This window comes from Heterocephalus glaber, unplaced genomic scaffold, assembly GCF_053883595.1.
Source record: "Heterocephalus glaber isolate CG9 unplaced genomic scaffold, H.glaber_assembly_v1.0 deba00000071, whole genome shotgun sequence".
NCBI lineage: Eukaryota > Metazoa > Chordata > Mammalia > Rodentia > Bathyergidae > Heterocephalus > Heterocephalus glaber.
In genome coordinates, this window is record NW_028258137.1 from 13,719,512 (window position 1) to 13,732,304 (window position 12,793).

At 37.5% G+C, this 12,793-nt stretch overlaps 1 protein-coding gene across 5 annotated transcripts in view; it reads right to left on the reverse strand.

Moving 5' to 3' along the window:
- Phlpp2 (PH domain and leucine rich repeat protein phosphatase 2) overlaps positions 1-12,793 on the reverse strand; it is a 77,109-nt gene that overhangs the window by 6,368 nt on the left and 57,948 nt on the right. For all 5 annotated transcript variants that reach the window (XM_004842901.3, XM_021256735.2, XM_087210641.1 and 2 more), the window contains exons 11-18: positions 11,635-11,730; positions 9,844-9,999; positions 7,629-7,829; positions 5,203-5,365; positions 4,781-4,911; positions 4,094-4,204; positions 3,000-3,194; positions 1,244-1,475 (exon numbers count right to left, since the gene is read on the reverse strand). In XM_004842901.3, the coding sequence (XP_004842958.2) occupies positions 1,244-1,475; positions 3,000-3,194; positions 4,094-4,204; positions 4,781-4,911; positions 5,203-5,365; positions 7,629-7,829; positions 9,844-9,999; positions 11,635-11,730 (1,285 nt within the window). The remainder of the gene's footprint in view (positions 1-1,243; positions 1,476-2,999; positions 3,195-4,093; positions 4,205-4,780; positions 4,912-5,202; positions 5,366-7,628; positions 7,830-9,843; positions 10,000-11,634; positions 11,731-12,793) is intronic.

Sequence of the window (12,793 nt, forward strand, 5' to 3'; positions counted from 1 at the left end):
AAAATCAACTAATCTGACAAAGGAGAAAAGGGACTACAATGGAGAAAGGGTAGTCTTTTAAACAAATGGTTCCAGAACAACTGGACACACACATTAAAAAAAAAAATCTAGAGCCAAGGGGAAGCTTGTTTACACTTTACACAAAAATTAATTCAAAGTGAACCAAAAATAAAAATGTAAAACTCAAAAATATAAAACTTCTAGAAGATAACAAGAGGAAAATATGATGACCTTGGGTTTGGCAATGCATTTTTAGATAGAACACCAAAACACAATCAATGAGGCGAGGAAAAAAAAAACTAGTAGCTTGGTCTTCACAACAACTAAAAACTTCTGCTCTGTAAGACACTGTTAAGAGACTAGGAAGGGGACTGGGTTTTAGCTCAGTGGTTTCGTCGCCTGCTGCACAAGCACAAGGACCTGAGTTCAATCCCTGGTACCAAAAGAAAAAAAAGAAAATAGGAAGATAAGCCTCATACCAGGAGAAAATATTTGTAAAACACATTATCTGATAAAAGACTTGTTTCTAAAACATACAAAGAAATCCGTTAAAACTCAACAATAAACAATCTAATTTAAAATGGGCAAAAGATCTGAACAGAATTCTGCTTTGCAGTAAATAATGTTCACATACTAAGTCTGAAAAAGAAGTTATGCTGATTTCATAAAAAGCAGAAAAGCTATAAAATAGTAGAGATATATGATACTTCACTACCGAAATAGAACACTGGAGCATACTAAGTCACATACAGTACAGTATCAATAAGAAAAAGTATTTTAAAACTTCACTCTTCAGAATGAGAGTTTTTCTGTTTGGAATAACAAAGCAAATGAGTTGGGAGCTGAAGGGAACACACATTCATTTTACTTGGTAGCTATTCATTTAAAGGATGATGAATTAGGATTTTTCATTTCTAATTGATTTTGCTTTTTCTTTCTTTCTTTCTTTCTTTCTTTTTTTTTTTTTTTTGGTAGTGGGGATTGAACTCAGGATCCTGAGCTTGTGAGGCAGGCGGCGGCACCACTGAGCTAAATCCCTGGACCTTGCTTTTTCTTTTTGCCACTAACTGTTCAACAGATTTTCTTCTAGTACTATTAGTGAAACCACACAAATTGAACATTTGTCTGGACTGAATACAATTTACAAAGCATGACAGAAAGAAAATGGACGTTATGGCCTCTACATAAAGCAACCTTCACTAGATTTTGGTAAAAAAAGTGCCTGGCAGACAGTCTGACATACCTCTGTTATGATGGCTTTTTGGTCCTTCACTCTTTGCGCCTCCTCTGGGTCCTGTTCCAGGCTGAAGACCTTAGAGAGGGGTACTGGCTTCCCGCCTCGGCAGAGGACTGCTTGGCATGTGCCAACATTAGCCACAGTCAAGCTAAAACTACTTGTTGGATCAGCAGTGTCAGGGCGGATGTAGCACAGGAGAGCAGAGGAGCCCAGCTTCTGGCCAGCCATTCCTAACTTCCTGTTTAGAAAAAAGGGAATATGAAGACACAGTAGCTAGTTTTAGAAAAAAGTTGTGGTCCTTTGCTTGTTTTTCTGCCATTGGGATCATGAAACAGCCTCACCCTTATCTACCTGAAGGCAGACTTTTTTGATATGGGTGATGGTGGTAAAGAGTATGCCTTCCATTCTCAGATAATGGAGAAAAAAAATTTAAAGGTGGAGGGAGGGGGGCTGAAATGTGCATCTTTACTGCTTTATATCTGATCAGAGATTTCCTAATTCAGGGCTTTTGAAACTTCAGCAATCATCTGGAGGGTCTGGTAATTGTTCGAACACAGATTGCTAGGTCCTGCCCCCTGAGTTTCTGAATCAGAGATTGAGAGGCTGGCCCAATTATCTTCATTTCTAACAAGTTTGTGGGGATGCTGAGGATGCTGGCCCTGAAAAAACACTTTGAGAATCAGTCAGGTTGTCAGTTTCTTTTTTTTTTTTGTACCGGGGATCAAACTTGGGACCTTGCGCTTGCAAGGCAGGCGCCAGAACCACTGAGCTAAATCCCCAGCCCTAGGTTGTCAGTTTCTTGAAGGAAAGACCATAATTCTCCTTGTGTTTCCTCCATGTACATGGCATCTATGTGCCCACACTTAGGATATCATACTAACACACAGCATACACTAACAGGAGAATCTAGTGACAAATTCCAGCTCTGCTATTTATTGGCTGGAGAATCTCAGCAAGTTACTTCTCTCAGACATTTCTCTAACAAAATATCTACCTGTTTTGGCTTGATTTGAAAATTAAAGAGAGAAGATGAGAAATGCATGGAACAAGTGCCTGGCACTTGGGAGTTGCTTCATAAATTAAGGTCCCTTTCCCAAAGCATTATTTTGCCAAGTCTCTAGCTCAATTCTACTGAAAATAGATTTCTTCCTAACACCATGCTTTGTGTTATAACAACAGATAAAAACAAGCTCGTGCTCCAGGTAGTTCCATTTCAGCCTTGACTATAAAAGTTAACCTCTCAGTTATGCACATCCTTTATGCCACCCACCTGATAAACAAGATGTTCCATTAGCTACCAAGAGATTTTCAATAGTTTGGCTATGGGGTTTTGCCCTTAAATGGCTCAGACTTGAATAAAGTGAGTTGGGAAAAACCTAATAACAAGTATTCTAAATGTCTGAATCTGACCAGAGCTTGTTAACCTTTCCCAGGTCACTGATTCTTTGGAGAATCTTATGAAAGCTTACCACCTTCCTCCCCAACATGTACAAACACATTTATGCACCACAACCTTTTGCACATAATTTCTGAACTTCCCAGATCCTCAGCAGCCTTTGGACTCAACAGAGAAGGCAGATGACTCCACAGGCTCTTTAAAGAGCCAAAGTCCCCACACCCGCTGCTGATACTGGAGACCAATCGTGGAAGAAGGAACAGGAGCACTCCTGAATCCGTAATTTAGACCTTGGCTTTCTGCTTTAGAGAAATTTATTTTCCAAAAGCAGAGCTCAATTAGGAATTATTCAACCCACCTGCTTACCTGTGAGATACCAAGAAGGTGTTGACCATGAAAACTATGTCATTTGTTGACTGCTGTATTTCTTCCAAAAGCACATCTGCCATTGTGCACTGCAGCAGGCGAGGAAGCTCCTCATTTCGGTCTCCATCAAACATGCCATACACAGCTCCTACTCCCTCTGCAAAGTTATCCATAGCTAGGGCAGACAGACATAGCCTAGAAAAGAAATATAAGAAGTACTGTACAATCATCAAAGAAAGTTACTGATAAAAAATTACTCTTCAAGGAGTACTCTTTTAAAAAGTATTAGCTGAAGATGAAGAACATTAGTGGTAAATCTTCATCTCTACATGAAACAAAGTCCTTATGTAAGATAATTAAGCAGCTCCTGAAAGAGTTGATGTCCTAAGGAAAGTGGGGATTCAGCCATATTCATATTAGCTTTGCAATGCTCTGAAAGGCTGGAAAGAAAAGATGTTTCCTTATAGCAACAATTAAGGATTAGTTTTGTCAATGCCCTTCAGCCAAAGACCACCAGGGCTCATCTGTAGTTGAAGCTGGGTTTATTACCCCTTGCACCAAAGATGAAAGCACCCCACTGAACCCTGGGGTATATAGGGAAGAAGGTGCTGGAAAGAACCTTGTATAGCGTTTTGGCTTTGGTTGAGCCATTTTGGGGATAGTCTGAGGAAGTGGAGAATTATACCAGACTAGGGACTGTCAGAAAACAGGGCTGGGCTGTTATATGGTTGGACATTGCAATAAATCTTTTTTTTTTTTTTTTTTTTTTTGGTACCGGGGATTGAACTCAGGACCTTGTGCTTGCAAGGCAGGCGCTGGAACCACTGAGCTACATCCCCAGCCCTGCAATAAATCTTAGCAGTAGGAAAGGAAAATGAGCACAAGGTGAAATGCACTGGAGGAGATGTTTGATATAAATTCATTTTTTTTCTTACTTTATCATGGTCTCAGAAGGATCTTACCTGATGTCGATATTCTATGAGCTGTTTATGTACAACACAATAACTTGGCCTAGCTATGAGCATCAGACCCATTCCCAGATACCAGGGACTGCCTTTTTTCTTTCTCAAGTCTTTCTCAGCCCACATACTCACTTATTTCTCTGTCCTGCCATTTCAGCCAATCCATGGCTCCAGAAACTTGATGTAACTGTAGAATCTGTGGTTGGCAAAGGTTTCTGATCAATTTTCAGGGTTGTGATATGGCTGTGGGAGGTAGAGGAAGAAAAGATTAAACCTTTTCTGTATAAGAACTATCTCAACAATAACGTGTTTATAAAATAAGCTCGTGACAGACTCAGATGCATTTCCAGAGAGACTGAATAAAAATAAAATGATGAACTCTTGGGTCAGATGGAAGGGAAAAAAAGGAAAAGGGCAGGAGGAAAAAGTAAGGACCAAATACTATTATAGTTAATGCACAATGAAGATCTCTAAGTTTCAGCCAATTGTCTACTTATTTTAAGTACTATGATCCAATGAAGTTTGGTACAATGAGTTAGCTGTATTGTTCCTTAGCTATTGTATGTGGCCTGTCCCACCTAAACATCTATGCCCACTGCACAAAATTATTCAGTATGGATAGAGGCCACATAGGAGTACCAAAATAAATAAACTGATTACTGGGTAGAACATCCATTCATAATTGAATCAAAGAAGGGAACCTAGGGGCTTTCTTGCCTACTTCATTCTTTTCATTGAGATTGCCATAGTCCTAAGATCCCCAGATGGCTGGTGGGCCTCAGAATTCAAGTGAATTCAATTTCAGATTTTTTTTCCCACCTAAACATGTCCAGAGTCTTGTGTTCCAGAACCAGATTTGTATTTCCAGTCAGGTCAAGGTCTTGTAAGGTAGCAGGCAGAGCCTCTGGAATTAGGATTTCTGTCAAATCATTGCAACTTAGGTCTACAAACTGAGAAGAAACAGAAAAAAGAAAAAAATCAAAAGAAAATACACAATAATTTTTTACTCCCAAATGCTCAAATTCCCAATACTCTATGTCTTCAAAGGGGAACTAAATTTCTTCCCCAGAATGAATTAAATATACTAAGATCACAAACTGTGTTAGAAGGGAGTATATCTCTTCCTTACGAGAGGAAAATAATTTCATTCACATACCTTTCTTCTTCCTTATAATAGAAGTATCTCACTCATGCCCTTAAAATTTTCCCCATAAGGACATCATTCCAGCACATAAAAGTACCTGGATCTGAGGTAACTGCAGTATTTCTGGGAAAATGCTGATGTTGTTGGAGTGTGCAACAAGGGTGTGAAGCCTTTTGCAGTTTGCTATGGTTGTGGGAATGGTTTTAAGCTTGTTGCCACTTAGGTTCAGTTCCTCTAGTTGCTCCAATTTGTTTAGTTTGCTGGAAAACAAACACCAAAATACCATACTGCACCAAAGAAGAGCAGCTTCCAAGTAAAGTGCTATTTTACAGCATCCACGGAGTACGGAAAGCTGACCTGGTCCACTGCAAAGGACCAATGAGAAGGAACTAATCAGACAACAGCAAGGCGATGGCTCACTGAGGTGACTGCTCCTGTTACATCTCAGGCTGACCTGCTGCTGAACATGTTTCAAGGGCTGACATACTGCTCCTGCCTTCCTCACAGTGGCTGGGTATACACATCTTCCTGATGTCTGATTTGTAGGAAATGACTTTAAAGCATGAAACTACATTTTAAAAACTTTAAATATGATGCTATTAAATATTATAGAAACATTGTTTTATAATTTAATACTATATAAAACACACTCCCAAGTCCAATTTTTATGCTTTTCCCTTATACTACTCCCTGCCTGAATCTTTCTGACTTATAAACAGCAATGCAGCTGTCTCAGTTAGCTTCTGACAAGTACCCAGAACTGTGCTAGAGTCTGAAAACTGTCCAAAAGAAATTAGATTTGGATTGTACCTATTCAGTTTTAACACTGCTCAGGACATGACCTTACAGAAGATTGTTCAGTATGGAATATACCTTTTCTTTAACATGCTGCTCCTAAATTTCATTTGGTTTATTATCTATAATTGGATTATTTTTTGTGTTATCTCCTATTACTTCTCATCTTTATTATTACTTTCTTATTTTTATTTTGTTGGATGTGTTTTTACTTTTGTATCAGCCTACATTTGAGCCTTCCAACAATAAGTCTCATCAAAGCACTGTGGTGCAAGCCTGTAATCCCTTGGGAGGCTGAGGCAGAAAGATCATGAGTTTGAGACCAGCCTGGCCTACACAGTGAGTTTAAGGCCAGCCTAGATAACAGAGTGAGACACTGTCTCAAAAAGACAACAACAAAAAAGTGGCATCAAACTGGGTAAAATACATTGGTTTTTGAGAGGTAAATCTGGTATCATCCAATAGCTTCATAAACTATCTCATGTTTTCACTTTAAAACACTTTAAATATTTTATATGAAATATTTGAGGTCAACTAAATTAATCTGATAAGATTTCAAGAAATCTATCACATCCTTATATTAAGATTCTATACTAACTTTAAATTCTATTGTTTCTATTCTTTCAATATAGTTTATATTGCTTGCCTTAAATTCTACCTCATTTTATAAATGTTCATAAAATTATAGTTTAAAATTAATTAATTTTTCTTATTTTATCACATTTCTAAGAAAATTTGTAAAATAAACTGAGAATCAACTGGCAGTGGTGACACATGCCTGTAATCCTCACACTCAAAAGGCTGAGGCAGGAGGATCATCATGATGAGGTTGAGGCCAGCCTGAACTATACAGTGAGTTCAAAACCACCTGGGACTACACAGCAAGACCCTGTCTCAAAACACTAAAAGCTAAATAAATAAAAATTTTAAAAATAAAATGAGACTCAAAAGTAATTTCTATTCAAATTATGTATGTGTGTCATGAAAATTCAGACATTCAATAACTTCATGTGATATTTATAATTTCATTCCAATTATATCAAATATCATGTCCCATGTTAATAGTTTTTGAAAATGTGATTACAAATGACTATTTTGAAAGTGTCTCCACTGCCACTATCTAAAAAGTGACAGCATTAACCCACGTCCCATGTCTTCATACAAACATAACCTGGCTACAATTCATCTCTTCCTCCAGGTCTAACCCAACCCAGGCTCTGTGCAATGCAACCAGTAACTTGTGCATATCTTTAACACTGCATTTGTAACAACTCATGACAATTGCCTAGATACTTTTCTATTTCTCCAATTTGATTACAGGTTCACTGAAGACAGATTATAACTGTTACAAAGTTTTGGCATATAGTACATATAAATCATTAAACACATAAAACAAATATAATAGATTTGTTATTTTATAATACAGCACTGACAAGAAAAAATCTTCAGAATTATTTCATAAGCTTGTACTTTTCTAGGTTGAACATTCTCAGACCATTATTAAATAATTAGAACTAAAAATTAAAGATTTTAACCACAATTTCTTTGGTCACTAATATCTAACAACTAAGTACAAATTAGTAGAATGAGATTTTCCCAGAGAGCTAGTGAAATCTGACATCACTCAGTTCTCATAAAGAAGTGTCATAGCCGGGTGACTATAAGTTAGTCTGATAAATGCAGAATTAATGTTATGACTGAAAAGGATCAAAGTTTGCATTCATTCACCTTGCAGGAAAGGTCTGCAGGTGGTTGTTTGCAAGATGCAAGATCCGGAGGTGTGGATGCCCGACCAGGATGGGGATACATTGATCTGTCAGGAGGTTGTTGGTCAGGTAAAGCAGCTGCAGCACGCTCAGGCTCTCCTCTCCAGTGCAAGCAGAAGGCAAGAACTCCAGGCTATTTGCAGATGCATTCAAGTATCTAAGACTGACACAACAAACAGAGATCATCATTTCTTTTGTGTTTGTTGCCTTCTTATTAAGAACTGGCATGCTCTCTGAGTATGGAATGCTACCATTTCAACCTCCTAAACTAAAAATTAAATAAAAATAAAAAAGAGTGATCACCTGCATGTAGTTTTCTCTAACTGAGTCTATCCAACCCCAAATTCCTTTACTCAACTCATGCAAGCCAAGAGGAAGGAATATGAGCGTGGTTATCTTCCCAAGTTTGTGTGTTAGCTGGATTCTAACCTACCTTCATCTTTTACTATCTATGTGTCTAGTGAAAGGACGTTGTAGAGTATCATGTTTATATATATCTCAACTATGAAAATATCCTTTAGAAAAAAAATTCACCTGGTTTTAACAACATCATTATTTTTTGAGCCAATCTCATAACAATCCCCTAGTAATGGACACACAGGCTGTTTGCATTTACTGTAGACACTGTAATGAGTATCTTTAGGTCCTTATCCAATTATTTCTTTAGGGGGCATTCCTCAATTTATGTGATAAAAGGATATATAAAGACATATAAAGATTTTTTTGTAACATATTACCAAACTGAACTTGAAAAAGGCTATTTTTCCATAAGAAGAATACAAGAATGTCAGCATGTTTACAAATTTAACACTGGATCATAACTCAATCTAACCTTTGGCATTCTAACAGGTAAGACATGGTATGACTTAAAAATTTGCCAAAAATAGTATTTGATATATATGAACAATCTTCATAAAAGGCAGCTAATATATTTAAACTTGTACATTCTTAAATCTTCTTTATGTTGTGATTCATATCCCTAGTTTTTGAACTTACTGAGGATGTGTGTCTGCTATGTCCCAAAACTGCTCTGTACACAGTATTAGACAGTTTCCTACCACTAATAACTTCCTTAATACAGATTCTAAGACAGTAAACAAATTTTATTCAGACTGTCATTAGAACTAAATGCAGTGAAATACATTGCTCACAAATACTTGTTAATTAACAGCTGTATCAAGCCTCCATATGAATTTTCTGAAAAGATAATTTCCTTCAAAGATTTTTTTTTAATTTTGAAAAATTTTATTTTGAGGAATAGCCAACCAAGTGTATTATAGAGTAAGAGATATACAAGCTGCTAAACAGAGAACAAACATTTGTAAATCAAATGCTTTTTGTGTAACTCTTGTAGCCTTATATTAAATTACTACACTTATCACTGCTTTCTTCATTTCTATATTAAAGATGATATTGCTTTCCTTGTACTGTAGAAGAGTATCATGAAAAGAACTGGTATATTTGGATGGTGGACAGGTAGGTGGCACAGTGGTAAAGTGACTGCCTATCATGTGCAAGACTATGAGACTTACCCCAGTACCACCAAATAACCACAAAAAACAAAAACAAAAACTAAAACCTAGTTTAAAGGGGACATATACATTAGGTAAACCTGATTATAGGTCTTAAAATAGGAAGATATATCATGTATTTGTTAATTTGCAATACGATGCCAAATACCTGTTGGAATCTGTAGCTGCAGTTTTTCAAAGGAGGTAGCAAAAAGCTCTGCAAATAAAGAATGTAACTCAAAGACAGGCAAAGCTAGAATTAAACTGACTTTCATGGTATATCCTTTTCTCCGCAATGCAAAAGCTGAAAATTGCCCAAGGAAGTTACATCAGAATGTTGGAATTTCTCTTTCAATGTCACAACTGTATTTATTTTGGGGGAATGAAAGCCTGAATCTTCCCAAACTATTTTAAATTGTCTATGACACAAACTTCTTAAGTATTTGATGATTATTTCAACTTTGAGTTAGAGATTATTATCTCATGAAACACTGCCATATTTTCTTTCACAAAAATTACAACTAAATCTCCACCTATAGTTAGAATATCAGGCCAACTCAATAAATACAGTTCCAAAGGTCACTCCAATGACAAGCCAATGCAGTTTGTTTAGCCAATGATTCTGCTCTTCTGAAAATAAAAAACAAAAACCCCTCTGGTACTCACTTTAAGGCCTTGGAGAAGAGGGTGTCTGGCAGCCTGGTGAGAACATTATGCTGGAGATCCAGAACCTCCAGGGGGATGTGCTCCACCAGTGCCGGAAGATTGTGGACATGATTGTGCCCCACCATCAGTTTCCTAAGACTCAAGCTACTCAGAATTCTGAGGGAAGACAATACAAAGAAATGAATAAAAACATACTTAAATCCTTCTTTCTAAGTCTATCCTAGATTATTTAACTAAAAATCAGTCAACTGATTTAATAGAAACACATTTTTTTCTGGACTGTATAATCACTATCAAGTGCCCAAGCCAAGAAAGCAGCAAGACCATATGTTAACCACCACCCACCAGAAAGTAAGGTCATTCTGAGAAAAGGTGAATTCATGAACATAAGCAGCACAGAAATCAAAGCTAGAGCAATTTCTAGAATAAATCCATTCAGATTTTAAGTCTAGATAGATATGAAGCTTGGATAACATTTATTAATAATTTCTGTGAATTTAATATACTTTGTAATAAAATTTCATTAAAATAAAAACTATTAGGGCTGGGGATTTAGCTCAGTGTTACACCGCCTGTCTTGAAAGTGCAAGGACCCGAGTTCGATCCCCGGTACCAAAAAAACAAACTATTTTTGAGTGCTTAAAATGTGTAAGTCATTTAACAATGCTCAGAAAGATTATGTGACTGACTTGCCAAAAATCTCACAGTGAATAGTAAATGGTACAAGTCTGACTCCGGAGGTTGTGCTCAGACCTCTTATGGTACCAAGCCTCTAGTTAAATTCTCACAACTCAATATGCACACATTTTACATCTCAGTGCTTTTGAATACAAACCTCCCCCCACTGCCAAGCACCACTCTCCTTCCATTTCCACTTAGAGAAATCCCACCACCTGATAAAGGTCAGTTCAAATGCCATCTTCTCCACAAAGCATTGTCTAATTATTCAAAATTCTTCTGAATTTCTAAAACAATTTATCCAGTGTTGTGATTAAGAGTAAAGGCTCTGCAATAAAAACAACTGCAGTCAAATACCCACTCCCGTTACTTCCTGATTAAGTACCACCTCGGATAAGTTACCTAATAGCTCTTTAGTTTTTGAATTTCTAAGATAAAGATGACAGCACATATAGTAAGATTAACAGGTTAGGAGGGCTGGGGATTTAGCTCAATGGCAATGCAACTGCCTTGCAAGGGCAAGGTCCTGAGTTCAATTCCCGGTACCGGAAAAAAAAAGGTTAATGGATTAGGTAAGATCATAAAAGTGAAGCTCTTAGGGTATTAGTCAGCTCATAATAACTCATCCTATAAAATTAGCTATTAAATCAGGCTTGTTGGTGCACACCTATAATCCCAGCACTCTTCGAGGCTGAGGTAGGAAGATCAAAGTTTGAATCCCACTGGGGCAACTTACTGAGATCCTATCTTAAAATAAAAAATTTTAAAAAGGCTGAGGACGTAGCTCAGTGTGAAGGCAATGGGTTCAATCCCCATATCACACACAAAAAAACTATTATTACTATCATATCACCAACCTATGCCAGTAACTGAATACATTTTATAATAGTTACCTATGCAGGTTACAATATCCTCTTATTAAGGTTCTTACAGGCCAGACTATGATCAGCCATCATTATATTCCTCATGACATATAACATCACCAAATACTCAGCAGATATTCAATGTTCAATGTTCACTGAGCAATTGTAAAGCAACTCAAATCTAGGAAAATAAACACACACACAAATAAACATATACATGTATAATATACACATTCACATGTATACATACCTTATAGGAAGCTCTGTGAGAAGATTATAGCTCATGTCTAATATTTCTAGCTTCTTTGCTTCACAGGCCCAATCTGGGACACATTCCAGCAGGTTTCTACAGAAAATAAATAAATGAAAGACATCACTGAAGATGACAAGTTGTAGCTGGGCATGGTGGTACACACCTACAATCCCAACACACTGAAAAGGCTGAGTCAAGAAAATCACAAATTTGGGCCAGGGATTTGGCTCAGTGGTTCCGGCGCCTGCCTCGCAAGCACAAGGTCCTGAGTTCAAATACCGGTACAAAAAAAAAGAAAATCACAAATTCAAGCCTAGCCTGGCTTACCTAGTGACTTAGTGAGAACCTAAGTAAAAAAAAAAAAAAGAGTGTGCAGTGTATGTGTGTGTATGTGTGTGTATGTGTGCGCATGCTGGACCTGGGGATTCAATCCCAGTACTCCAATTGAAAAAAAAAAAAAAAAAAAAAAAAGGACAAGACACATTATGGTGTAGATCTTAAATTGCCCCCCAAAAGCCATATATTGAAGGCCTGGACACCAGATTGTGGTGCTATCAAGAAAGTGGTAGATCTTTTAGAAGGGGAACCTGTGGAAGGAAGTTAGGTCACTGGGAGCTTGCCCTTGAAGGGGATACTGGGAACCTAGCCCCTTCCTCTCTGTTTCCCAGCTGCCTTGAGGTAAGCAATTTCCTCCACCATGTGCTATCTTCATGATGTTCTGTCTCACCACAAGGTCCAAGCAACCATGGACTGAAACCTCTGAAACTATGTGCCAAAATAAACCTTTCTTCTTTTAAGTTGTTTATCTCAAGTATTTTTGTTTTTGAGGCAGGGTCTCACTATGTAGTTTAGGCTATTCTTGAACTTACTATGTAACTCAGGTTGGCTTTCAACTTGAGCCAATCCGCCTGCCCCAGTCTCCTGGGTGCTGAGATTGCAGGAATGCACTACTATGCTCAGCTATCTCAGGTATTTTATCAGGGCTACAGAAATGTGACTAACACACAAGGAGAACTCTTTTCATCCAGACAGCAAGGTTAACTAGTCTATGAGATCTTTAGGACAGAGACAATATCTCCAAAGCACTCCCGGGTGCATTACGTGCAATACAGCAGGCAGAGAATGCTGTTAAATTAGAAGGGTGGGGAGGGACAAG